This window comes from Strix uralensis, chromosome 15 (assembly GCF_047716275.1).
Source record: "Strix uralensis isolate ZFMK-TIS-50842 chromosome 15, bStrUra1, whole genome shotgun sequence".
Classification (NCBI taxonomy): domain Eukaryota; kingdom Metazoa; phylum Chordata; class Aves; order Strigiformes; family Strigidae; genus Strix; species Strix uralensis.
This window is the reverse complement of record NC_133986.1, coordinates 13,052,126-13,077,893: the sequence shown is the minus strand read 5'-3', so window position 1 is coordinate 13,077,893 and position 25,768 is coordinate 13,052,126. Positions and strand designations below refer to the sequence as shown.

Sequence of the window (25,768 nt, the reverse complement as noted above, 5' to 3'; positions counted from 1 at the left end):
TTGTAAAACCAGAGCTTTATTTACAACAGTAAAAGCAAACCCGAACCACCAGCATTATGGAGGCCGGGCTGTTCCAGTGGCCTTTCATCAGAACTCATCTGCTTCAGAAAATCAAAACAATTCACCCATCATTCTTCCAAACAGACAGTTCGGAGCTGCCACATCTTACCAGAGCAGCAACAAGAAGAACCAAAGAAAGTCATTGCTGCCTCCTTTCTACTTGTCTTCCCTGTACATTTTTCCCAAATGTGGAAAAAAACACACCTAATCCAGTTAGGGTAGTATTTTGTTAGCAGTTTGCTACAGCTGGAACAAAGGACAACACAGTCCATTAACAGATCTGGACCCCGGTTAGTCCAAGCACAAAGAATTCCTCATGGGTACAAGGGGGAGGCCAAAGGAAACATCCAGCCGTCGCTGGAGTTGGAAGACAGGAAAATCAGCGGAGGAATGCCTTAGTCCTGCAGAGGTGGTTGTTACCGGAAGAGAAGCAAATCAGCAAAAACTTCCAACAAGGAAAACCGGAACAGATGAGCAGTTGGTACAGAAAAGAGACAAGATGAAATACAGCTGCTTGGGAAAGGGAAAGGTTTATACAACAGGCAGTGGGGCTTTGTCTGAAGAGAGAAAGAGCGTTTTATTTTAAATTCTTTTTTTCTTTCTCCCAACAGACACAGTGTTTTTAAAGCTGCAGATCTCCTACTTCCATCACAGGCAGACTTAAATAATTCAGCTATGTTAGAATACAGCTGGGGTCGTGAGGGGCGTGAGCAGCCCCAGGAAAGGCCGGGAGGGCAAAGGGAAGGTGGAGTTCCCGGCTGCCGCACTCCCGGAGCTGCACATACCCCTCGGGAGAGGAAACCCAGCACACGCTGCACCTTCAGGAAACAACTGCCCTGGGAACAGAACTGGTAGGGATGGGCTGTGCCACGCATCTCGCACAACCCGCAGCCTGCGATCCCCAAAACACTGTGAAGGGCAAAGCAGGAGCTCCTTCGGTTACCTTCTACATGAATAAATAAATAAACACACAAATCAACCCTCTGATCAAATCCTCCCTCGACCTCCCACCACCACCCCAACAGCACCGTTCAGGAGTTTCACTTGACCTCAACCTCTGCTTTTATTTGCACAACATCTCCCTGAAGTGCTCTAGTACTGGGGTACCGTAACAACTGAAATCAACTGGACCTTTTCCCATCAGATTTTCTTCACGCCGATTTAACAGTCTAAGGGAGTGTATTGCAAGCACGTGGGAAGGTACTGGGAGATACTACACATGTGTAAGTCAAGGTGGCTTATGGACTTTGGCCCTCCTTTCTTGCAGGGTTCACCCCCAGCTTTACCCAGCATGATAAAGACGACCAAGCCAGCATTTAAATAGTCTTGCTCCTCTGCAGCATTTCACTGCAACAAGTAGAGAGTAAGAGGGCCCCGCTCTACTGCTAATTTCATTTCAACATGGTACAGATTTGATTTCAACCCAGGGACACCAATGATGTCAACAAGTCTCCAAGTCAAGGGGAAACTGAGACCAGGTATCAGCTGAGTGGCCACGCTGGAATGTAAATCACATATTAATACTTCCAAATGTCATAAACTGGCATCCTAAACTCCACAGCTTCCAACGCTCGGCTGGTTTAGCAAACAAATTTTGAGTATCAACAAGTTTCTGGATTTCTCAGTCATATCTCCTCACAAGCCTAGTACTGAGTATCAGTAAGGGAGGTAACACAAAACAGGCTGCAAGACATGGACGACAAGGCAAGAGATAAAGGCATAAGCATTTAACAACATCAAATCGTGTTATACATGAAAATCTGTTTAGAATCAAACATACTCATTATATAAAGAGATGTCTGAGACCAGCCAGAACAATGACAAGAAGCTGGTGGAGAGAAAAGTTTTTTGCAAGGTCTGTCTGGAACATCTGAGTCTCCACCAAGGGCAGACCGAGAAAGGCGTTGAACAAGTCTGTTGATCGTTGTGGGGTTTGTTCTGTAAAACTTGCAGAACAACAAGCTCAAGTCCCAGCTTTGGACACAAGATAGTAGAGGATGAAGAAAACAACAATCAGTCCTGCTGAAACAGAACAGAGCAACTTGCGATTATCCCTCCCGGACCGTGTCATGGTGGAGAAACGCTTCACACTGCCGGTTAGCAGGCCAGTCACACTCATAAAATCTGAATCCTGAATGGGAAAGAAAATTCAGATGGAGGCATTATAAACAGATGAAGGTATCCCTGAAGAATTTCCCACTTCCTGGCTACAGCACATTTGCACAGGGGCTGCACAGCAGCTGGCCATCTCTCTCAGAAGGTCTGTCCCCTCCTGCGCTCAGGCTCCAGGCACAGCACCATTCCCACCGCGCTCAAAAGAGGGAAACAAAAAAGACAGGGGAAGGTCTGTTCTAAACTTAAAACAAGCCGCCTCCCCTGTTTAAAAACAGGGTGGAACTACCTGCTGCTGCACTGTTGCATTGTACCCATGCAGCTTGTTCTGCCTGAACAGCTTGTGAACAGCAACTCTGCAAGTGAATGCTTCACTCAGAGGAAACGTCCCTACATGAGGCTCGTGCCATCAGTGTGCACCAGGGCAGGCTCACAACCACAGAAGAACCTGCAATTTCCTGTCATTAGTTCTATTTTCCCTTCAGCGTGGGACAGCATGCCTGTGCAACTCCACCAGAAGGTGGCAAACAATTTTTAAATTAATGCAGTTCAGGCATTTTCCTTTTGAGTTCTGGTCTGTTTTCCTTATCCACAAACTGCTCGGAGCTTCTGCTCATGTTGCTCCTGAAATGCTTCAAAACCTTCTCTGTAACAGAAGCACAATTTCATGCTGATTGAGGGCTTCTCCTTTATGCTTTTCTATCATTACACCTTTTATTGTGATCCTCCATTCTCCTATTTTCAGGCTGAGCAGACACCCATTTCAGACACTCCAACACTGGCAGCACACACTGTTATCAAGCTTCCAAGCTGAGCACTGGTTGACTCAACTGGTTTCAACCCTACAATTATCTTTTCTCTCGCTTCCACACACCAGCTCTCCAACACTCAGCACATGCAGAAAAGGCTCTGCAAGCACCGGTGTTGTGGTGCTAATCTGCTTCTCAAATCCCTGGGCTGGATTCCCTTCCTCTCACAACTTAGATAACAAATTCCCTTTCTCCTGAGAGGCCTCAGCAGGTAACCCCTCTGCTGCAGGAATGTGCTGTTCTGGCCCTTCCCCAGTGCAGTCTGATTTTCCATCAGCAACCAGATCTGAAGAGGCAGGTTACTCTGGAAAGTGATTCTGGGTTTATTGGGTGTTGTGTGTTGGAAGATGACAGAACAGGGCACCGGATGACCTGAGCAGACCCAGAGCACCGGCTTTGCTCCTTCCAAAGACATCAGTGTGCTACCAAGTCTGCGTTTCAGGTGTTACAGTGAGCAACCCTGACAGACTTATACAGCAATACCAAACACCACAGGAGTAGCTGAGGACGAGGCCCATCTCCCAGCATCAGCTGCAGGAGGCAGCTCTTTAATCCCAGCAAGGAGGTAATTGCCATCTGCATTTCTGAAGCGTGCTGGCCCACGTCGGCCTTTCCTGATGCTAGATACCAACCGCGTCGCCCATCTGGACAGAGTGATATCAGCAGCTGCTAAGTATCCGATGTTTATATATCAAGAAGTCCACTGGAAACAGGTTTAGTTACATTCCCTGCTTTGCCAAACTGACCACTGGGATCTAACTCTGTCTGTTAACTTTGAACTGCTATTAAACTTTCACAGTTCAGGTAACTGCTGAGAGCCTGCACAAAAAAGTCATGCTTTTTCCATTCCCTTGGTTCCTTACCATGCCATCCAGGTAACGGTTTTGTTCGTCAGCATCTTTGTCAATATCCAGAGCCAGCTAAGGGAGGAAACAAGTATTAATGAACTGGGAACGTAGAGAGGACACATCTCGTGCTGGTAAAATTTGAAATGCACATTAGAAAAGCAAGCCCCTGCTTCCCCGTCTCCCACATAGACAGACAGAGGCTTGTTTGGTAAAGGAACAAGATTCTCATTTTGGTTTCAGGCTGTTGAACTTTTTCAGCTCTGCAGCTCTGAAAATAAAGCCTGACTGCCTGAAACTGTCATATATAGGACAGGAGCATTTGATCGCTGGGACACAACAGCAGGAATTTAGAGCCTTCCCTTCTACAAGGCAAGTCACTGACTTCTATTAAGATCTAAATCAAAGTATTTGATGTTAGTAGGAGAAAACTAGCTTTAAGAACACCACTTACAGAGACATGTGCATTTTTCAAAACTAATTTACCTGCCTTTTTATTGTGACTTTTTTCCCGAGGAGGTGTGCTTAGCAATAACCCTCTGTGCAGCTTTTATGTTTCTCTCTGCACCTAAAACTCCTTCCTTGAGTGCCATGAAAACCACATCATTCCCATTAGATGATGTTGCTGAACCTCTGGCCATCCCTGGCATTTCACAAGTGAAAGTTAACCATGGTATTATCAACAACTAAGAGCCATTAATACACAGGAAAGCCTCTGTATTGACCACACGCTTTCCTCTCCCGCAAGACACTGCACGAACAACCTGGATAACCGATGCTCCGTCCTTCCTTCACTGTGGCACCTGACGTGAACCCAGCAACTCACCGACTTCAGCCTGGTGACCTTGCTGGCCAGGCTGTCTGCCATACGCTTGTTCTCCACATCCAGCATATCCTCCACAGCACCTGGACTCTGACCTGGGGGGAAGAGAAAGGAGAGTAAGTTCTACCCGGCCTGATGCAAGTCCTGGAGCAGTTGCTCACCCAACGTGGCAGGTGAGGCTGAGCGAGCTGGTTGAAGGCTGTTGCAGCTGCCTCCTCGCACCTACGGCCTCGTGGGGTTTGCACCATGAAACTCTCCGAAACTCTTCTAGACAAAAACACACCAAACTTTCCCCAAACGGACCCCAACACGACCCCAAGCCGCCACCACCGCCCAGCAGCACTGGAGCTTCGTGTCCCAGTGAGGCCTCCAGCGCTGCCCCAGCACGGAATTTGGGTGAAACCGAGCAAACCCGGGGCACTTCGCCCCCTCGGGCATTTCGGGGCTCCCCTGGCTTTGCCTTCCCCGGAGGCACTGGGCAGACGGGTCGCTCCCCGCCCCCTCCAGGCCGGGCCGGAGGCCTGAGGCGGGTCCCAAACGGCGGCGGGAGCGTCCGCTTCCTTCTCGAGCGGCGGCAGGGACGCTCGCCCACCCGCCCCCCAAAAGGGCAACAGCGGCAGCGAGGGATCCCCCCACCCGGCCCCGTCGCCGCCTCCAGCCCCTCACCTCGGCCCCACTCCGCCATGGCGGCCCCGGCCCCGCCTCGCCGGGCGGAGCCGCGCCGGCCCCCGCCTCCACAAAATGGCCGCCGCCCTCCTCCCCGCTCCCCCAGCGGCGGGGCTCCGCGGGGCCCTGAGGCGGTGGCGGCGGCTGCCGCTCTCCCGGGGGGCACCGGGACCCCTCGGGGCTATCGCGCCAGGCTGGGCCCGGCCCGGCCCCGCTGCCGCCCCCCGGGCGCGGAGCACCGCCGGGGGAGGGCCGGGGCCAGGAAATGAGGCAGGAAGCCGGGGCGGCGGAGAGGAAGGTAACGGCGCTTCCCTCCCCGCCCCAGCTCCGCCGCCCCTCTCCCCCGCCGGCGGCCGGGCCTGGCCGCCTCCGCCTCCCCGGGCCGGCCCTGCCCTGCGGGGCCGAGGCTCCCAGGGCCGGAGGGGCGGGGCGGGACGGGCGGCGGCCGGAGGGAGGGCGGGAGGGCGCCCGGGTGGGCCGGGGTCGGGCCCGGCCCCAGCCCCAAGGCCCCGGCCCGCTTCGGCCGTCTCCGAGGGACTGCGTGCCGCAGGTACCGCCAGCGCTTTGCCCGGCTACTTTGGGCCAAAAAAAACCCCAAAAGGGCTTGAATGGGTTTAGAAAGGTGCAAAAAAGGGTGGGAGAAGGAGGTAACGGTGTGAGGAGGGAGCTGGGGGGGTGTGGAAAGGTCGGGGGGGATTATGACAAATGCTGCGATCTGTGCTTCCCCCCCCCAAAAAAAAATCGGAGAGGAGCCCAGCCCCAGCGCTGGGGACGCCGTGCCGCCTGCCCCGGGGAACCGACCCGCCGGGTCTCGCAGCTTTCTGGCTTCCAAAATGTAGGAGTTGCCCCCAATCCCACCGAACCCCTCTTCAGGGGTGTTGGGGCGGGAGGGGATGGGTGACCTGGTGCTCCCAGGGCCTCTCCCGAAGCTGGTCCCAGGGCCAGCACGGTTTCCTGTAGTTAGGTGTGACCAGTGCTTGGTCATAATGCAGAACACGGTACGTAGCTACACGGAGCCTAAACTGATGTACGAGCTCCCAGATGTACTCAAATTTGCGAGATTTTCCACCATTAGGAGTTACTTTCCAGCACTGTGGACTTGCATGGCTCTACAAGCTGTTAAACTTGTGCCTGGGTCTAAAATAATCTCATCATCCACATCTCTGTGCACATCTGCTCATTTACATTATTATCATGAGGCACATAATTTCTGTAATGACATGAAGATTTGAGCCGTGGAGGCTGGCCAGCCCCCGTATGTGCGTTTTCACCGCCTGGGCAGCGTATCTGCCCTAATCTGATGCACAGCCTGTCTCGGGCACTGACCGTGAGGAGCAGCGACTGCAACAAAATCCTGACGATCTCTTTCTTTTTACCACCTTAAATGGTAGCTCCACCCTAAGCCAGGAGGATGCTTTCCTATCTGGCTGGCTTTCCTCTCCATCCCCTTCTACTCCACAGCAATGTTTCTGGATATATATATTTTTTTTTTTCCTCCTGTGCAGTAACAGAAATCAGGCCAGCCAGGGGAGGAGGAGGCAGAGAGCTATTTCAGGGAGCTGCTGTTATCTGCTCTGTGTTAATCCCCAGCTGGGTGGGGGGAAGGTTCTCCCTAAGTGCTTTACTGGGAGGGCGTATGTTAAACATTGAAAAGCAAAGAGAGGAAGAAGAGGATTAGAGGGAGGGAGAGGAAGCTGGCTGCTGGTTCTACTCGGGTTATCCATCTGCTCTACTTTTGTGGATGCAACGGCGTGAGCAATCTCACTTGGGGTTTTTTTGTGTTTTGTTTTTTTTCTCCTCTTTCCTTTCCTCACCCCTTTCTCTCTCCCTCTCAGACCTTGTGCATCGAGGTCCTTTTGCATCACTGTTCTCCAGCAGCCCTGGAAGCCTCCTCGCTCCCCTTCCTCCCTGTTTCACCTGCTGTAGCTGAGCTGTTGAGATAATGGAGCTCAGGACTGTGGTAGCCACCGTGGAGAGCGGGGAGCAAGACACTATTCTGAAGGTGCTTCAGGTCTACAACCAGGAGGTGAGTGAGCATCAGACCTCTGCCCGATATCAGCCGCTGCCGTGTACCAGCCTGGGGGCAGGCTGCCGTGTTGGGGGATTTCTGTGCCATCCGCCTGTCCCCAGTCTGTCTCCTCTGAGCGTGTCTGTCTGCGCGTTACAGACTGCTTCATCTCTTACTTGCAGATGGTTTATGGCTTGTTGTTGTGCTTGGAAGCAGCTAAGCAGCCTCTCTTTATCTTGGTTCCTTCGTATACTGGAAGTAAAACATGTAGAAGGGATTTTTTTTTTTTATTACTATCCAGATCCTAAGTAAAACCTGGCAGGGAAATAAACGTCAGTGTGAAGACTGAGTAGGAGGAGCTTTTATGTTAAGGCAAGGTTTGGAGGTGATAAAATTGAGATGTGGGGAGGAGCTGCAGGTGGAATGGTTGTCGTGATTTGCAAGTAAAAGATCATTAGAGGTGGACAAGGAGGAGCTGCTGGAATTTGATACAGGTGCCTGGTCTGAAAGCTGACAATAAGAAGTGAGTAATGAATATAGAACATCAAAAAAAGAGTAGTTGGGAAGCAGGAATGGAAGAGTTTCTAGCCTTAAAGTGTCAAAAGATTATCTGTGGGGGTAAGTCCATTTTGAAGTAGACTCTGGTTGTCAGGGAAATTTCCTTCAGAGGGTTTCCACAGGGTAGGGCTGGCCCTGCAGATCTCTGTGACTCACTCTGCACCATTCTGGAGTAGGTGGGAAGCCAGCGGGGAAAACCTGTGAATACTTTCCACGAGTGTGCAAGAGGGAGAGTGCACAACTCTTTCCAGCAGTTGGTTTTGGAACGGGGGAGATATTAGCTAAGAAGGAGCGGGTCTGTGTTAAAGACAGTCCACAGGATTAACATCACCCACAGCAGGTGAAGTGCTGGAGAAAAGCAGAGTGCAAGCAGAAGTTGATGTGTACCCAGCTCAAGGCATCAAACCACAATATTTTCTGTCAAATTCCTCCAGCTGGATCCTTTGTCAGTGTATCAAGTGTAGGAAACTTGTGAGAATGTCAGTGGTTTTGCTAACCCATCTAGAAGAAATGGGGCAACCAAAGAGGATTATGAAACTGCAGACAAATTCAGCAACTTCCTTCCATAATTTTTGACTGTAAAAATTGACGGTACTGTCCTTTTTCTGGGGATATGTTTTAATTCACTATTGCAGACACAGTCAATTTTTGATTGCCAGGAATAAACTACAGCTAAAGCAAAACCACAGGTATGGCAAGAGCATACACGAATGAGATTACAGGAGCCCACAAAGAGGGTGCGATGGGGAAAGAACAAGTGGCGTGGCTGTCTGCGGAGCACGTCGGTTCCAGGGCTGAACCGCCAGTGCCTCGTGACGTGGTGCTGCAGCCCGTGCAGGGACCAGCTCGGGGAGCTACAGCCGTAGAGGGCAGCCCCTGGCACAGCCCCACAGGGGTTCGGCTGCCCCACCGCCGTGCCTGGGCTTTCTCAGGCAGCCTGTCGGCTTTGCTCCGTCTGTTGCGCCTTGTTCTGGGCCAGAAAGGCTGTGACACAGTTAATCTGCAAACTGTATCTCCTGCTTTTAAGCAGCAGGAATTGGCAGCACATAAATAAGGCAGTGAACGGCAGGGGAGGCTGCGTTTGCAGAGTGAGCAAGTCAGGGAGCACCTGTGGTCTCCAGAAGCTCAGTGCAGTCAGTCCCGGACTTTGCTGGGTGGGAAGTCGGGTAGAGTTAGACAACTGCACAACTCGTGAGGTGATAAATGGGCTGAGACGAGCTCAGCTGGTCAGGCCTGTAGGTGGGATATCTGTGAACTGCGATTGCTCAAGAGAAGAATAACTCCAGAGTATAAGAGAGATTGATTGTGGTAACACTAATTACCGAGCAGCTCCGTAAGTGTAAGCAGCATAACTCAGCTGACAGCGCTAAGAAAACGATGGGAGAATTATGATACAGTTATATCTGCATATCTCTATGGATTTAGCTGTATCTATAAATACATAATTAGTGCTTTATAAATTTTAAACGTTTTCATTCTCAAAGCTCGGACCAGCTGCTCTCTCGGTATAAATGAGGGTTGCATCATTCACTGGGAAGTGCCGCTTTTCAGCAGGGCTCCTGTGGTGCCTGGTTCGTTGGCAGCAGATGTAGCCAGAAAGGAGACTGTCCATCGAGGAACAGCCAGAATAGTGAGAAACACAGAAATGTCACCCATGAACAAAGAGCAGGACTGTTCGTTAGGGACAGGGACGTGGTGGAGCTGTAGAGATCAGGTCTCTGGTGGGTAAAGAATGTGGCCTGAATAACCACCGGGATCTGTTGGCAAGTAACAAGGAGACAGTACTTTCTTTTGGTCAGGAAAGGGAACAAGAAATAGCAAGAGGAGAAATTTGTAGGCGCAGCTTGGTGGTGTCACTGAGCAGAGGAATTACCGGCTATTATGGGATATTGGGATTGTGATGAGTACCCACTTTACTGCTGCAGTATTTAAAAATGAGTCCGTCATCAGACGGGCCCAGCTTTGGCCTGTGGCATTCAGCCTTCACCGCAGAGCCAGCTGAAGAGGGCGATGGGCCATATTCATCCTGGATGTTTTTCAAGGAGGAAAGAGAAGCAGGGGCCTGCGGAACAGTGGGGCCCTCGGTCAAGGAAAGCACTTTGGACCTGGTGGCGTAGTCCTTCTCCATGCTTTTCAAACCAGATTCGTTCCCCCTCCCTGTGAAGCACATAATTGGAGCTGCTGAGGTGGGAACAGTGTTGGAAAGAAAAGGCAGGACTGAAGTGAAAACCAGTGGCAGGGAAGTTTTCCTTTTTATCTTCTTCCTCGGGAGCTTGCGCCGGTTCTTACAAACCCCCCAAATACCGCGGCCCCCCCTGAGTGCTGTGGCCCTCCCGGCCATGCCGATGCTCTGCCCCTGTGCCGGTGGGGACTGTTCTTGAGACGATGTGCTTGCTTTTGCTGGATGTTTTTAGACCTGCTCCTTTCCAGCTGAATGGCCCTCCCCTGGTTGGGGGAAACAGTTTTGTGGATTTTTTTTTTAACCTATTACTTATTTTGATTGTTTTTGTTTTGCCCCACAGAAATCTCAGTGCTTCACCTTTGACGATGAGGAGCGGGAAGAGAGGAAGGTAGGCTCTTTGCTTTCTTCCTCTAGTCAGATGAGTAAATCTGCTGCTGCTCTGTACTCGTGTCCAGTGGGGCTTGGTGGTGGCAGCTCCTACGGGAAAAGAAATGAGTGTTTTTTCATTAACTTAATTAGGGAATGGTGTTCTCAGAGCATCTGGCTCCAGTTTTTCCAACAGCAGTTGGTGTTCTAGGATACAGGTCAGCATCCTTGCAGCGTTAGCAAGCCCTCTGGGTTCCGTGATGGATACAGGCTCAGCCATGGGTGTACAAAAAGCATGATCCTTCATGTTTGTGGCCCGGTCTGCTAGGCAAGGGTCATGGCAGCGTGCAGGGCCCCAGAAGGTCAGTGCTCTGCTGCGAGCCAGCTGCCAGGTTCAGCACAGGCTGGGAATTAGCAGATGCTTTAAGCTGGCGTAAGCTGGCGCTTGATGGGAAGAGACGCTCCTGCCTGTGCGTTTCTGCTCTTGCAGTCCTTTCACACAAGGACAGCCCTTTGCACGGCTGCACGTGGTTGGTGGGCTGACTGGCCTAAAGAATAACTTTTTTTTTCCTGGGTTATTTTCCAGCTGTATCGGTTTTGTGGTCCCATTCGTTGGCTGATTGCACTAATGCCTGTGTTAGCACAGCGCGTGTGGACAAGGCAGCCGGGGTGGGGAACAGGACCTCCTTCGCCTGAGCCCCAGCTAATGTTAGTGCGAAGTTTTTCCAGGTCCAGCCTGACGCACAGGATGGGATCTCCCAAGATCTGAGCTCTGCCTTGTACTGACTTGCTGTTTGAGCTGGGACACAGGGCGTGAATTCAGACACAGCCTTGGGGTCTGCCACTTTTGGGGTGTGTCTTGTGAAATATGGATTGAGTGTAACCATCTGGTTCCTGGTGCTCGGTTCTTCTGGAGGTTTAGCCCTGGGCACGTGCTCCGAGATCCCTCCAACCTGAGTCAGTCAGAGGCTTTGGTTTTACTTGTGACTGTATCTTTAACTCCTGTGTCTGTCTCCTCCTGTGGAAGGAGAAGAGGAATGACTGTACTTTCTCACTTCTCAAGGGTGTGATTGTGGGGCACGCTTGGTGAGCTAAAGCTTGTTCACTTCTGCCAGCCTCACATTAGGGACTAAAATTCATTTTTTTCTTCATTCCTTCCTTCAGTTCTTCTATTATTATTATGAAATATAACCGATTAGGCTGTGTTAAGCCAGTTACACCGAGTGACAGTGAACCTTGCAATCTGGGATTCCTTCGCTGCTGTGACATGCATGGCAAGACGTGCTCTGGTACGGCGTTACGTTAGAGAGATGTAGCTAGGTCTCACCGAGGTGTGGATGTCTCTGCAGCGATTGTTGGTGTTGCTAGGCGTGGTTCAAAGTGGGCTGTGCTCGCTGCGTGAAGCGCTGCCTTTGCTCTCGCACCCCTCGTTGCTTGCTGTCCCGCACGGTGCTGTTAGCCCCAGGGGTCAGATCTTCAGCTCTCCTGAATCGGTGTTAGTGGAGCTCTGCCGGTCTGTACCTCCTGAAGATCTGGGCTAGTGGGTCTCCAGATGAGGATCCAGAGATGCTGCTTATTTGAATCTCCTGAGGTCTCTCCACCTCCTTTCCTAGGGCATCACGTGCTTGTCTCGCCTCGCTTAGCTCCTTCTGCCCTCCCTTGGCGATTTTTCTGGCACATCTCTCAACCTGTTTGGTCTGTTTCTGGAGCACCCAAAACAGATGCCTGCCTAATCTCGAGGCTCTGGGTAGGAGCAGAGAGCTGCTGTTGCGTTGGTGGTTGCTCCTCAGTGAAGCCATAAGGGATGTTTTTGCCCTCCCTCCCTTTGCTTGATGCAGCGGTCTAGTGAACTGTGTTAACCTCAACCGTCCTAACCACAGGCAGAGCTGAGATACGCACTAGTAGCAGTTGCCTGTTCACACTGTCCCCTCACCCTGTCCCCTCTCCCAGCCGTTCTCTGTTTCTTGCTGGGTGTCCTTGCTCAAACTGGGTCAGGATCAGATGCTGGAGCCCGACACTTCCCGAGCACATGCCTGAACCAGAGGCGTTAGCAGACCCATCTCTGGGTGACCTCGTGTCTTCCAGGGCAGAGTGTTACCGGGAGGGGGGGAGCGCTGTGAAGCGTCAGTGTGCGAGGCATTCCTTGTTTCCAACCGCACAGAAAATGGCCCAGCTACTGATCAAGTTCCTGGAAAGAGAGCTGCAGCCATCCTGCCAGGTCACGTGTTTGGAAAGCATCCGCATCCTGTCACGGGACAAACACTGCCTTGAGCCCTTCACCACCAAGGAGGGCCTGAAGACCCTCTCCAGGCATGCTGGCATTGATTACTCAGAGGAGCTCATCCGGGAGGTCCCAGACTTGGATGTAATCCTGGAATCCCTCAAATGTCTCTGCAACATTGTCTTCAGCAGCCCTAGGGCCCAGGAGCTGACAGCCGAGGCCCGGCTGGTGGTGGGCCTGGCCAAGCGCGTCAAGCTGTACAACGAGAGGAGCCTTCCTCACGAGGTCAAGTTCTTCGACCTGCGTCTGCTGTTCCTGCTGACAGCGCTGAGGGTGGACGTGCGGCAGCAGCTGGCCCAGGAGCTCCGGGGCGTCAGCCTGATGACGGACACCCTGGAGCTGACCCTTGGTGTCAAGTGGATGGACCCCTACGAAGTTGCAGCTGAGGAGGGGCTTCTGCCACCTTTGCCTCGTCAGGAGACGGAGCGAGCCATGGAGATCCTGAAAGTGCTCTTCAATATCACCTTTGACTCCAGCAAGAGGGAGGTGGACGAGGTGAGTGTCCTGCCCCACTGCCTTTGCGTGTCTCCGGGCTGCGCTTTGACTACAGGTTTTCTCCTCCACGTGCATTTCTTCGTGTTACATACGGCCCTCATGCAGCCCCCAGGTACGTGTAAGGACGTTCCTCCCTAGAGGACTGCCTCTATCCAGTGCCTCATTAACCCTTAAGACTTTTAGAGCCTTATAACTTAAAATTTGGGTATTTTTCCTTCTTAATGACCTGATTTGTTGCGCGAGAGCAGAGCCCCCAGATAACCGACTTCTGAGCGTGGCCTGGTGCTTTCAACTTCTGGACAAGGTTATAGGGAGGTGTGATGGAGAACACCTCTGGCCAACCCACGGGCCAGTTCTGGGGCCTCTTCCAGCCCTTGACTCAGCGTATTCGAGGAGGGGAAGAAGGGCACTGGGCAGCGGGAAGGCTGGGTGTTGACCTCAAAAGGAGAATCAGGGGGCTGCTTCCACTGAAACTGTCGGTTGTCAGGCTGCTGGTGGGGAGGACGGGGCTGGGGGCTGCAGGGGCAGCGGGCTCCAGGATGTGGAGGATCCCCCTTCCTGATCGAGGTTCTATGTTCTGTTTTGGGGCCAGGAAGATGCTGCTTTGTACCGGCACTTGGGTGCCCTCCTGCGCCACTGCCTTATGATCTCTGCAGATGGAGAGGACCGGACAGAGGAGTTCCACAGGTCTCTGTTAGATAACTGGGTCACCATCTTCGCTAGAAACAGCTCTTCCCGAGGCAGATCCTGCCTGACCTTGGCAGTAACATCCTCTGCTTTTTTGGTGGTTGTCAAGCTCACTGCTGACAAGCAGGTGCCTTTGGTTTGGCCCGCAGGTTCCTGGCACTGCTGGAATCCAGAGGCGGACCTGCCCTCCCCACAAGTGCTGCAGCAGGAAGGGTTTTCCCCCAGCCCGCCTCGCCCTGAGGGCCATATTCGATATCCTGGTCAGGCCTTGTCAGTCGTGCCGCCACACCCCCGGGCAGCCTGCCAGAGCAGATGCTTGGTACTTTAATTAAGTGGGGTGGCCTTAATTAACTGTCTGTCTCTTGAGCCCTGCTGAGAAATTGCCTGTGTCATGTGGCTGAGCATTATTGGCCCAGGGGTGTCAGCTCTGAGCAGGGGACACCATCCTGTCCCTGGGATGACAGTGCTGGGAGTAATCCTGAGCGATCATTGCTGTGAGCGCCAGGGCGAGGAGTGGGGCGCCCTGAGCCCCTGGAGAAAGACCTGACCACCCAGGCTGGCCCTGCTTGGCCTCGGCGTCAGGATCCATGGCTTCTCAGTTGTCACTGAAGTCTGTTTGGACTGCCAGAAAATGGTTCAACTCCCCAAAAAGCAGTTTAATTTACTTGCTTTTAGTGGTGTGTGAGGATCTTGGGATGCAGCCCAAAGACAGTGTGGATCTCAGGGTCCTCACACTCCTGGAAGTTAGTAACGAGCCTTCATTTCTGGATTGGTGAAGAACTGTGAACAAAGATCTGTCACTGTGTGTTCACTTCTCTTTTTTTACGTGTTTAGTCATACAGTTAACCTTTTGGGCAACCTGCCCCTGAAGTGTCTGGATGTCCTCCTGACCCCAAAAGTCCGGCCAGGCTCGCTTGAGTACATGGGTGTCAACATGGACGCGGTCAGCATCCTGCTGGATTTCCTGGAGCGACGCCTCGACAGGGTGAGTTGTGAGGCTGCTGTGCGAGTTCCTCACTGCCCGTTTCCATGAGCTCCCTGCAGGCCCTTCCTTCAGCCTGCGCGCGGCCTGGGAGAGCCCTGTGCTGACACCCCAGGAGCACGGCAAGGCATGGTTAGTTTGGAGATGGCCCTTTACAGAAGGGGCAGTTTTTAGCAGAGGCAAAACTTGTGCTTGGTAGGACTAAAACAACATCTGTCGACTGGGATGGTGACTGCGACGTTGCTTTGGGGACGGCGGGTGGTAGTAGGTGATTAGCTGGGTGACTGAAACATTGTTGCGCTGGAGTGAACTGCTGGGCAGCTTCTGGAAGCCTGAACGTGCATCATTGTCAAGCTGGCTGTGGTTTTCAGTCTTGAATTGTTCCAAAGGGCCTCTAAATTTTACCGCTGCGCTTCTCTATCTGGTTACCCTACAGAAGTATTTCTAGTGCTGCCGTGCCACAGAGCAGGGCTCAGAAAACCATGTGGTTTGAGGAGTGAAGCAGAGCTGAAATTCCCGTAGCGGAGGCTGGAAAGCCCCGGGGTCCCTCTGCTCCCCTGGTCTGTACTCGTGTGCTCCGCCACAGGCCAGCCGAGCTGAGCTCGGTGTGACTAACAGGGTGTTCGTCCTGTGGGCGCTTCTGCAGGGACACAAGCTGAAGGAGAGTTTGACCCCCGTGCTGAACCTGCTGACGGAGAGTGCCCGTGTCCACCGCCAGACGAGGAAGTTCCTGAAGGCAAAGGTACGCTGTAGTCCAGCTGAAAGTTGAATGGTGCTGCACTGAGGAGAGAGGAGAACAGCAAACCGTCCTCCGGACAGGCCTCCTCTATCTCTCTACTAGGTTCTGATACTTGGGTGGTGGAGGCCTTTGGTGCCCACAGTGTTTTTCCCACATCTCCCACGCTCTGTGGATTTACTGGTTTTGGCTGATTTGTAAAACGACGTAGGTTTTCCCCTGTCTGACCTGCCGTTGCTGTTCCGGCTCCGCTGATCACCCCTCGCTGTGGCCTTGTAGGTGCTGCCACCGCTCCGGGATGTGAGGAACCGGCCAGAGGTGGGGAACTCGCTGCGGAACAAGCTGGTGCGTTTGATGACCCACATCGACACCGATGTGAAGCACTGCGCAGCGGAGTTCCTCTTTGTGCTCTGCAAGGAGAGCGGTGAGTTGCAGGGGCTTGCTGGGGGCTTCAGTGACAGGGAGTCCTGGAGCTGGGCCTCTGGGCAAGCCGGAGTGCGGAATGGGCCAACTGCTGCAGCCAGGCTTCTGCCTTCCCTGTGCCCGATGGGCTGAGCAGGGAAAAGCGGGGATATCCCGGTGCCTGTGGGAAGGAGCCGCTGTCTCTCGTGGCAGTGAGTGAGAGGCTTTGCAGGAGGACACCCCCCACCCTGCGGACACCCCGGCCTGTGTTCAGACCCCCACCCTGGGGTGTCATCCCTGGCGCGTAGCGCGGGAGCCTCGCTCCCTGTGTGACCTCAGTGAAGTGCTGGCCTTGCTGCGTCTCCGTGGCCTCGTGTGGATCTTGCTGCTGGGGCTGGCGGGGAGGCGCAGCGGGGGAGGCACAGGAGGGGAGGCATAGGGTGGTCTCTCTGTCCATCTCCCGGCAGTGTCGCGGTTCGTGAAGTACACGGGCTATGGGAACGCGGCTGGGCTCCTGGCGGCACGAGGCCTCATGGCTGGTGGTCGGGAAGAGGGGGAGTACTCGGAAGATGAAGACACGGACACTGAGGAGTACAAAGAGGCAAAGCCCAAGTAAAGAAGTCTGCTCCCCCCCCTCTGCAGCACCTGTCTTCCTGCACCACCTTCCCACTCCTGCTCTGTCCCTTTCTTCATCTCCCTCCCTGCCACCTCTCTTGTCCTCTTTCACATGCATGTTTCCTTGGCGTTATTCAGCAGTTTCACCCTCGCTTCTGATGTCCCGCTCCTCCCTCTCCATTCCTTGGGTGAAATGCCTCTGTGGCCGAGCTGCTCGTGGTGTGGGCGGTCACCGGTGCATATATTGGGTCCCTACAGCTGGGCACAGGCTCTGGAGCAAAGTGTGTTCCTTCAGGCAGAGCCAGACCCACTCTGGCGTGCACGTGGCCGCAGCTCTGATCTGTGTCCTTCCCCCTTGTCTGGCACCCGCACGCCTCGGAGCGGCAGCCGGCCTTTATTGCGCTGGGGTGAGGGTGGGTGGGAAGTGCCAGTTACTCCTCTCCATCCCCAGAGCCCCGTGCTGCTGGAGCGAGCTGACTCTTTATTTGTTTGTTCTTTAACTTTCCTGCTCGTGGGTGGCGGTAGCTGGAGGGTGGGGGTGTGCGGGGAGAGCTCCAGGACTGTGCTCAGCTGTGGGTCCTGTACTTCCTAGTGGCCTGTTCAATGTGCTCTGCAGGTTGGGGGTTTGGGGTTTTTTTTCTGTGTTAGCTTTTTGCCCCCTGACTTAAGGAAAGGGAAGAAGTGTCTGGCCTTGGGCATCTGGTTTAAAACTGCACCGTGGAGTTAGCAGGATGGGGATGTTGCTCATGCCAAGAAATGGGAGGGATTTGTAAGGGGGGACAACGGTGTGTGGCATGTGGAGAAAGAGGTAGGAAGTGCCACGTTGCCCTGCGGCAGCGCTTGGGGCTAACAAGACGAGCATCAGCGATGAGCAGCCTCGCTGCTGTGTTCCTCTGCTCGGGAGAGGCAAAGAAGATTTTTTTTAAACAGCCATTTTGTCACTCCACTGCTTTACCTCCCTCCTCTTCCCTGGCTTCGCTGTTGCAGCATCAACCCTGTGACGGGGCGTGTCGAGGAGAAACTGCCCAACCCCATGGAAGGGATGACCGAAGAGCAGAAGGAGTACGAAGCCATGAAGTTAGTCAACATGTTTGACAAATTGTCCAGGTACTAGAAAATCATGTGTGTTCATGTCTGCATGAGTGCCTGCATATGTGATTGATGTTTATCACAAACCTTTCTCCTGAGTCCAGCCCCCGCCGAGGGCAGCGTGTTTCACGCGTGCGTTTTCACGGTGTGTTGGAGAGGGAGAAATGCTGGTGGCAGTGCTGGCTCTCCTCTGGCAACCCTAAACCACACAGAACAGGCCTCAAAACTGAGCCTGTTCCAGGGAACCGAGAGGGGCTCCCCGTGCTGGGGGTTTTATGGCTAGAGCTGTCCCCGCTTCTAGAGGGGTTCTCAGCGGCAGTTCTGCTGCCTCTGGGCTCTGCTGCGGCACTCGTCTGTTCCCGTGCTGCCGGCTGCAGGCCTGTGTTTGCTCCCTGGTTGCAGAGAGCAGGTGATCCAGCCCATGGGCATCACGCCGAGCGGCAGCCTGGCCCCGCTGCAGAACGCCGTCCGTGATGTGGCTGACGAGAGGTCGTCGTCCGACTCGGACCTGGGGCTGGACTGATCCAGGCCTCTGGCCCCGCGGAGCTCCCGCTGGAACTGGTGCTGCACCCAGAGGCCGTACTGGGCTGGGACTCCCTGGGGGACCCGGATCCAGCCTGGACCCCCTGCAGTCCACACCAAGGAACTTCCTGCCTCCTTTCCCGCTCCACAACCACCGCTCCTCCCAGAGCGTCCTCACGCCTGGCTCCACCTTGGCCTTTCCTGTCAGCAGCCTTGAGGATTTCCTACTCCAAATTGCTTCCAGGACTTTCCAGTAGGATTTTTTTTTTTAAAAAAAAATACGATGTTTGGGAAGAAGGGTGGTGGGGGTGGATCTTCCTGTCACGCCATCAGGGCTCAGCAATCTGCGGAGCATCTCATGTACGTGCGGGCAGGTGGCTGCGAGTGGGGGAGCGGTTCCCCGGGGGGCTGCGGGGTTGGGGGGAGCCGTTATTATCTGCGGGGTGTCCCGGCGTCACGTGCCCCACGTCCTCGGCAGGTGGCTGTAGACGTGTGTGCTGCGCAGGGCTGGGAGCGGGACGGTGCCCGCGCAAAAACCAGCGCCTGGACGTGCGAGTGTGTACGTGAGCGTGGGGGGAGCTGCGGCGGGCGCTGTGGGGAGGCCAGGGGAGCCTTGCGTGAAGCTCCGTCCGCGGGAGGGACGCGGGGGTGACTGTCGGCAACGCCCCGATACTAGGTCTCCGGCCCTGCGTGATGATCCTGTTACCACGGAGTTTAGTTTTTTGGCATCAGCCTTTCCCCATCTCCCGCTTCCCAAAGGAAAGGCCAAAATCTTCTTTGTCTGCTGCCGCCTCGTCTGCCTTGGCTTCCCCACAGGCCCGCTCTGTCTGCGCCCGGGGGCTGGTGTTGGTCCTGTCCTTCGCTGTGGCTTAGATTTGTCTTTTTTTTTCTGTTTTGTTTTTTTCTTTTTAAAGAAAATTGTTTTAAAGAAAATCTTCCAGTTTGTCTCATGTACCAGAGTTTCAAAACTTACTATCACAAGTAGGAATGCAAAAGTGATGCTAGAATAAAGAAAACCTGACAAATGGGCGCGTGGCAGTGATTGATCAAACACGATGGGTCTGGTCTTTGGCTTTTTCTGACTGCATGTGGTTCTGCGCCGATCACCCTGAACTTTACAGTTTTATTTGGGAGGTAAAATTATAACATTAAACTGGGGCTAAGCTAGAACCTTTCCTCGGGGAAGCAGCTCAGGTGCCCAGCACCCTTCCGCAGTGTCGGCAGGAGCCGTGCCGGGCTGCCGTGGGGTCCCTGCAGCTGCTTGGATTTTGGGGCCAAACACTTCTGATCCTGCAAACAGCCAGTGGGCAGGTTTGCCCTGGGTTTGCCCTGGGAAGAGCTTTGCCCTGGGAAAAGCTTTTAGGCACAGAACTCCAGAACAGCATCCCAGTGTTGTGTTGTTAAGACACAGCTGCGTGCTCAAATGCTTTTATTCCCTTCGCTTGGGTTTTCTGTGGTTTAGCATTAACCGGAAGGGAATGGTGGTGTAAAATGCTTTGCATCTTGTTGTGCTTGTTTAGAGCCAGTGCTGATCCAGGGCAGCTGTTGGAGCAGTTCCCATGATCAATAGATGGGTCAGCCAGGGCCACCTGGGTGTGGCTTCAGTCCCCATGGCCAGATTTGGGCACTGGAGCGATGAAATTCGTGTTCTGTTGCAATGAAATTTGTGTTCTGTTGCTGGGAGAAGGCTCTGTGACACCTGTGATATGCAAAGCAGGTCTGGGGCGAGCACAGGATGACACTGCCTCTCCCTGGGACAGCATCTATGAGGAGGAAAGGCACTTGTGTAGGGTTAAAAGGGAAAAAAGATTAAAAAACAGGTGAAAGAGTGGGGAGGGGAGGGGGCAGAATGTGTTCAAACACTGGGGAAAGTGTGAAGTTTGCAGAAAAACCCCTTAGGCGACATCAGCAAAAGAATTAGAACTCTTTATTATTAAATAATTAACACCACACTGATTCAAAACTCTTCCAGCATCTTGAGCTGGTGTTCCTGAACAGGAGGGGGGGGTGGCCCCCCCATGGCACCATTTGTCCCCCGATGAGCAGAGATTCCGTCTGAAGAATAAACACCAAGTCTGGAGCAGCTGGAAGATCGTGGCTGGGAGGAGATCCGAGGAGGAGCTGCGAGAGGAGCCAGCAGATGCTCCGCCTGGCGCGGGGGGCTGGAAGCCCCACTCCGCTGTCCGGTTAGGCCCGACCTTGCTGGGAGGCCCAGAGGACAAAGCTGCCGGAGCACGGTTCGTCAGGCGCTGGCACGAGCCCCTGAGCCCCCGGCCGCGGAGCTCCGGTGGCGGGAGCACAGGCAGCCAGCTCTCCTAGTTGTCTTTTGCATCCAGCTGCAAACAGAAAGACCACGTGGTGTTTGCGAGGGTGTTTCGGACCTTCCTGCCCCCCTTGGCTCGGCCAGCGCCGCGCTCTTCGTGCTCTCCCCGTCAGCACGTCAGGGCAACGCGAGCGTTAAACCAAGGGCTGATCTCGTGCAGGTGCAAAAGGGCTTGTGGTGAAAAATTAAAAGCCTGACCAAGAGACTGATTCCTATTCATTCCTACCCCATAATGTGATGAAAATAAGAACAACCTGAATGTTAAAATTGGAATCTCGAAGCTGGATTTTCTGTTGGGTCAAAGCCATCGTGTAGGGGCAGCGTACCTGTTAAAAAATACAACTGTGGCCTTATCTCAGCCCTGCTGCAGCCAGCAGGAGGGGGCCCAGCCCACAAGTTACAACTTCTGCTTCAACTCAGAAAAAAATAATTCAAAAAGTGTTTGATGCCAAATATGGCAAATCTTCCCAGCAGGTCCAAAGTAATGGCATAACTGACATTAGCACTGAACTCAAAGTAATTAAGAACTTGCTCTCCTACAATTTCTCCCTTCTGAAGATCTCAGGTTACAGATGCAAGAAGGGCACAGGGAAAAACGTGATCAGCAGGGGAAAAAAAGGCAAGTCTAGTTAATAATTAGGGCAAGAACCCTCCCTCCTGCCCGCTGTTCGTTGCGTGTCCGGCCACTGCGGTGCAATTAGAGCCTCCCTTCCATCACCACTCTCCCTTATTTCTCCCAGTGACCAGAAAAAACACTAGAAATGAAACAAAAGCGATTAAGTGAAAGTCCAGAGTGAGGAAAGCTGTGCTAAGGTGCTGCTGGGCTCAGCTCCTTGGTTCAGTTCAGCAATTACTGATGTTAATGGGCTGTTAACAGCATACAGGGCTCAGCGGAGGAGCAGCTGGGGGGGTTTTGGTCTCCTCATGCTCTGGGGGCTGTGCTGCCTGAAGAGGAGAACCGCCATGTCTTGTGTGGCGGAAGGGCAAAGGGGAGCCCTGGGCTCTTACAGGGTTGTACTGGGTTAATCTGATACAGGTCACGGCGGGGGGGGGTTTATGGTTGGTCGCTTCCAGCTCCAGGAAACTGCCTTCATCTACAGGGCTTTTTCGGTGTGTTTAGGAGCAAATCCAAAAGCCAGACTGAATCAGCAGAAAGCTTTACAGTAATTGAGTGGGTCACTGCTTGAAGAAGCCCTAAATTGCTCTCATTCAACCCAAAGCCAGGCCTCTTCCATGTTCACCAGAGGCTGGCAGATCCGCGTCCTCCCCTTCAGCACCACTGAAACATTCAGCCTCTGCTTGGTGGCACCTTCCCTGGGGAATAGCTCTGAGGGGCTGTTTGGTTTGGCTTTGTTGTTTTTTTTTAACCTTTGGCACTTTCTCTGAACGCAGGCCGCAAGCACGGCCACGTCCGTAGTGCGAGTCCAACCCCGCCAGCGCAGCCCCACTCCCCGCAGCGAGCCCAGGCGCGGGGGCTCGGAGCCCCCCTCCCACCTTCGCCTCTTCCCTCCGGATCAGCGCTTGCATCTCCCCGGTCCAGCCCAGCAGCTCCACCAGCCTCTCGACCCCGCGGACCACGTCCCCCAGCTGGGCTATGTCATTGCGGCGCTGCCGCCAGGCGAAGGGTCCGACGAGGTCTCGGTTGATCAGGACTCGGGGCACGGGGCTGCGGACGGCTCCCGCCAGGCTGGCAAAGGGCTCGACCTGAGGGACAGGGAGAGACGGTCACCGGCTGCGGGGCCCTGCAGGCAGGAACCCACCGCGCACTGGGCTCCTAACCGCCACGCGGGGCTGAGCTGCCCCAGCTCTGAGCAGGTTACGGCTCTCACCAGTCACTCCTGCTCGCCACGTGCCCCCCAGGGTTGCAGAGGGTCTCTCGGAGCGCATGCACCTTATTTCTTACCCTGCCGCCTCCAATTTTACCAATAACCCAGTTTCTTGCCTTCTCTGCTAACCCCTCTCTCTCTCCCCAGAGCCCCCTTGGGCCCTGTTCTCCGTGTGTCTCTCGTGAGTGGGGGTTTCCCTCAGTCCCAGACCTCCAGGGACGTTCCGATGACGAAAAGCAGGTCTGCCGTGGGGAAGTCTGTCATGTGCAGGAAGAAGCGCTGCGGGAGCTCCTCACCGAAGAACACAATGTCGGGTTTGATGACCCCAGTGCAGACGGGACAGCGAGGGACCCTGTCTGCCATGACATCCCCCTGAAGCAAGAGCACCCGGCACCGTTCGTTACAGGGCAGCACAAACCCACATGAACAGCCTCAGAACCGCGACGCGTCCTCGCAGCAACATCCAGCCCCGATCTGGTCCCCTCCGATAAAACCTCTCGGCCCCGAGGGTGACGTAACAGGCCTGCGACAGGTTCTGCTCCGCGCGTCGATGCCCCGCTGCGACCGCTCACCCTCAAGTCCTCTCCCGGGAACTTCCTCCGACAGACCGTGCACGTGGCGGTGGCGAAGGTGCCGTGGGCTTCCACCAGTTTATCGGGTGGGATCCCAGCAGCTGGGACACAGTGCGTGGGATGGGACCGGCTCAGCACGAGACCACTGAACCAGAAACCCCACGTTCGCTGGGTGCTTCCCTGCTCCTGCCTCCTATTCTGCTTCTTGCTCTCATCTCCTCCCGGCGCTCGGCTGCTGGGAGATGGGGAAGAGAAAACTCACCTCTCTCCAGCCCGTCGATATTCTGGGTGTAGAGGCGCAGGAGGAGCCCTTTGTCGTGCAGGAGTCTCAGGAAATAGTGGGCATAGTTGGGTCTGTAGTTGCCAGGGTAGAGCTCCTTGGCCAGAGTGAAAAAGGGCTTCGGGTTGACGCAGAAATACATCAGTTCAAAGATGGCTTCTGGGTAAGGGATGTCGTACTGCTCCAGGTTGCTGTAGAGGCCGCTCCCCGGGGACCTGCAAAGAGGGGAGCGGGGCTGGCAGCCAGAACGCAGGAAGAGGTGCCACCCTGCACAGCGCCAGGCCAAGGCAGGTCCCTGGGCTCTCCCTGGCTGCTTTGTGCTGTCTGGGAGAGCAGCCAAAGCCGCCCCAGCACAGGAGAACCTGCCTCCGGCACCTGCTCCGCCGCCACCCTGCGCTCCCCGGGCTGCGGGGGCTGCCCACAGGCCCAGGAAGGGGAGGACCATGCTCTCTTCCAGCTGCGAGTGTCTCAAGCCCCCGCCACAGCCACCTGGGCTCTTCTCTGGTAGCCAAAGCAGTGCAGCCAGTGTAGCCACGGCATCAAGCAGCAGGTGTGAGGACATGGGCCAAGGACTGGCCCCAAGTCCGACTGGTGAGGCCAGGCTGCCTTTGGCTGGTGAAGGGGGATCCGCAGGCACGGATGAACGAAACAAGGGGTGAGAGGAGTAGTGGGCACTGGTGTTACCTACGGTGGAGATCTCAGCCCTCCCAGCACTGAAAAAGGACAAAGAAGCGAAGGAGGTGTCACCTGAAATCTGGGATGCCGCTGGGGGTGCTGATCCCAGCGCCGGCCATCACCACCACTCGGCGACACTCCTGCTTCCGCAGCAGCTGTGCCACGTCCTGCAGAGTGAGCTGCTGCTCCCCGCCGCCAGCTCCCCACCGGCCCGTTCCCAGCACGGCGCTGACAGCAGCAGACAGGGAGAAGGGCCTGGTCCCTTGGATCCTGCTCGAAACAGAGAGACAGCACGACAGGCAGCGTACTGACAGCGGCTGGGACTGAAAGACGCTCAGGAGAGAAAACCACCCCAAGAATTTCACTCTTCAAGCGGCCAGACCGTGTCCTAGTACTTAACAAGGAGAACGCTTAACTGTTAGTCTAATCCATGTCCCTGTAGATACTTTTCATTGTGCTTTCTTATGCAGATCTAAAAATACCAAATCACTGGTACCGCTCTGAGAGTTTTTCTGGACAGAGGGTGAACGTAGGGCTGTGGGAAGAGCAGCGCTGGGACCCACACGTCTGTTGATTTAGAGAATCACAGAATCGTCTGGGTTGGAAAAGCCCTTGAAGATCATCCAGTCCAACCATGAACCTCACCCTGACTGTTCCCAACTCCACCAGATCCCTCAGCGCTGGGTCAACCCCACTCTTAAACCCCTCCAGGGATGGGGACTCCACCCCTGCCCTGGGCAGCCCATTCCAACGCCCAACAACCCCATTTGCAAAGAAATACTTCCTAAGAGCCAGTCTAATATTGGGGCATTTACACTGCTCTCGGGATACAGACGACTTTTTTCTATGTCCCAGGTTTCAAGAAGTTTCTAAGAGGGCGATGCGCTCACCCTGGGACAGCTGCCCAGGTTAGCACGGACAGTTTCATCTCTCATTCCCCCAAAGGCTCTGCCCCGCCAGAGCTCCACAGGGAAATAAACATCAAAGGCCTAAAGAAATCAGGGGTCAGCTGGGCGTGCAGACGGGGCTGAGCAGGGTCACGGTCATCCGAGGAACAGCTGCTCCCCAGACAATCCGAGAGAGCTGCTGGACCCAACCCCCAAACAGGAATTGCTGAGCGTAAGCGTCTGCTGCGGCCTCAGGGCGGTCGACACGAGGACGTGGCTCTGTCGCGCCAGCCCAGGTTCCCGGGGACTCAAGTCACGACCTGGCAAACACTAACATTGCTCCGGTACATCCCTTCGGGCTCCCCGGCCAGCTCTGGCCTGCAGAGATGGCGACCCAGCTGCCCGTTTAGAGGGGAGAGGTGATGCCCTCCACCGCGGGCAGAGGCCCGGCGGGCTGCGGTGCGCAAAGCCAGACAGCCCTACCTCCGCGCTCCGGTGCCCGCAGCCCCCTCGCCGTCCCGGGAGCCAAGGGAGAGGCAGGCCGGGGCCCCCGGGCCGCCGCCGCCGTCCCTGGGGCCGCGCTCCCACAGGCTCCTCCATACTGCGAGGAAGCAGAAAGCGAGTGAGGGGCGCTGGGGGAGAGCCGGGGAGCAGCCGCGGGCCCTCAGGGCCCTTCCCGCGGCCCGGCCCCGCTTCCCCGGCCCGCCGGGCCTCACCCGCCGCCAGCAGCCCGCCGCCGCGCCGCGCCCCCCGCTCCATGCCCGGGGCCGCGCTCCCGCCGCGCCGCTACCGCAATGCCCCGAATAGGCGCGCCCGCCTCTCCGGCGGCGACGCGGCCTCACACCCCCCCTCCCCTGTTTTGGGTCGTTTCGTGGATTTTGGGGGTGTTTGTTTGGGGAGGGAGAGATAAGGCCGGGGGTAAGGCGTTGCCATGGCTACGGCGGGGCGGGGCGGGAGGGGCCGTCGC

The 25,768-nt window shown here is 54.9% G+C and overlaps 3 protein-coding genes across 10 annotated transcripts; 1 reads left to right on the top strand and 2 right to left on the bottom strand.

Annotated features, from left to right (window-relative positions):
- Positions 1 to 5,509, bottom strand: BET1L (Bet1 golgi vesicular membrane trafficking protein like). The gene is made up of 4 exons (XM_074884264.1): positions 5,316 to 5,509; positions 4,653 to 4,744; positions 3,845 to 3,901; positions 1 to 2,191 (listed from the first exon to the last, which is right to left on the bottom strand). Exons 1-4 carry the CDS (start codon positions 5,332 to 5,334, stop codon positions 2,024 to 2,026), a joined length of 336 nt encoding a protein of 111 aa, XP_074740365.1. The 5' UTR covers positions 5,335 to 5,509; the 3' UTR covers positions 1 to 2,023.
- RIC8A (RIC8 guanine nucleotide exchange factor A) lies at positions 5,405 to 19,263 on the top strand. Of its 5 annotated transcripts, none has more exons than XM_074884260.1 (11): positions 5,405 to 5,613; positions 7,151 to 7,341; positions 10,404 to 10,451; positions 12,591 to 13,205; positions 13,798 to 13,892; positions 14,727 to 14,877; positions 15,521 to 15,616; positions 15,890 to 16,034; positions 16,480 to 16,624; positions 17,615 to 17,734; positions 18,119 to 19,263. In XM_074884260.1, the coding sequence occupies exons 2-11, from the start codon at positions 7,258 to 7,260 to the stop codon at positions 18,237 to 18,239; spliced, it is 1,620 nt and encodes a 539-aa protein (XP_074740361.1). In that variant the 5' UTR covers positions 5,405 to 5,613; positions 7,151 to 7,257; the 3' UTR covers positions 18,240 to 19,263. The 5 variants fall into 5 exon arrangements, with proteins under 5 accessions (XP_074740361.1, XP_074740360.1, XP_074740362.1 ...); XM_074884259.1 differs by lacking the exon at positions 5,405 to 5,613 and adding an exon at positions 5,650 to 5,865; XM_074884261.1 differs by lacking the exon at positions 5,405 to 5,613 and adding an exon at positions 7,045 to 7,066.
- An 880-nt stretch (positions 19,264 to 20,143) lies between these two features.
- Positions 20,144 to 25,691, bottom strand: SIRT3 (sirtuin 3). 4 transcript variants are annotated; one of them, XM_074884757.1, is made up of 8 exons: positions 25,518 to 25,689; positions 25,285 to 25,402; positions 23,987 to 24,184; positions 23,222 to 23,454; positions 22,960 to 23,060; positions 22,598 to 22,759; positions 22,056 to 22,265; positions 20,144 to 20,574 (listed from the first exon to the last, which is right to left on the bottom strand). In XM_074884757.1, exons 1-8 carry the CDS (start codon positions 25,558 to 25,560, stop codon positions 20,554 to 20,556), a joined length of 1,086 nt encoding a protein of 361 aa, XP_074740858.1. In that variant the 5' UTR covers positions 25,561 to 25,689; the 3' UTR covers positions 20,144 to 20,553. The 4 variants fall into 4 exon arrangements, 3 of the variants coding, with proteins under 3 accessions (XP_074740858.1, XP_074740859.1, XP_074740860.1); XM_074884758.1 differs by lacking the exon at positions 22,598 to 22,759 and having other exon boundaries at positions 25,518 to 25,690; XR_012630958.1 differs by lacking the exon at positions 20,144 to 20,574 and having other exon boundaries at positions 22,128 to 22,265; positions 22,391 to 23,060; positions 25,518 to 25,691.
- Between the last annotated feature and the right edge of the window lie 77 nt (positions 25,692 to 25,768).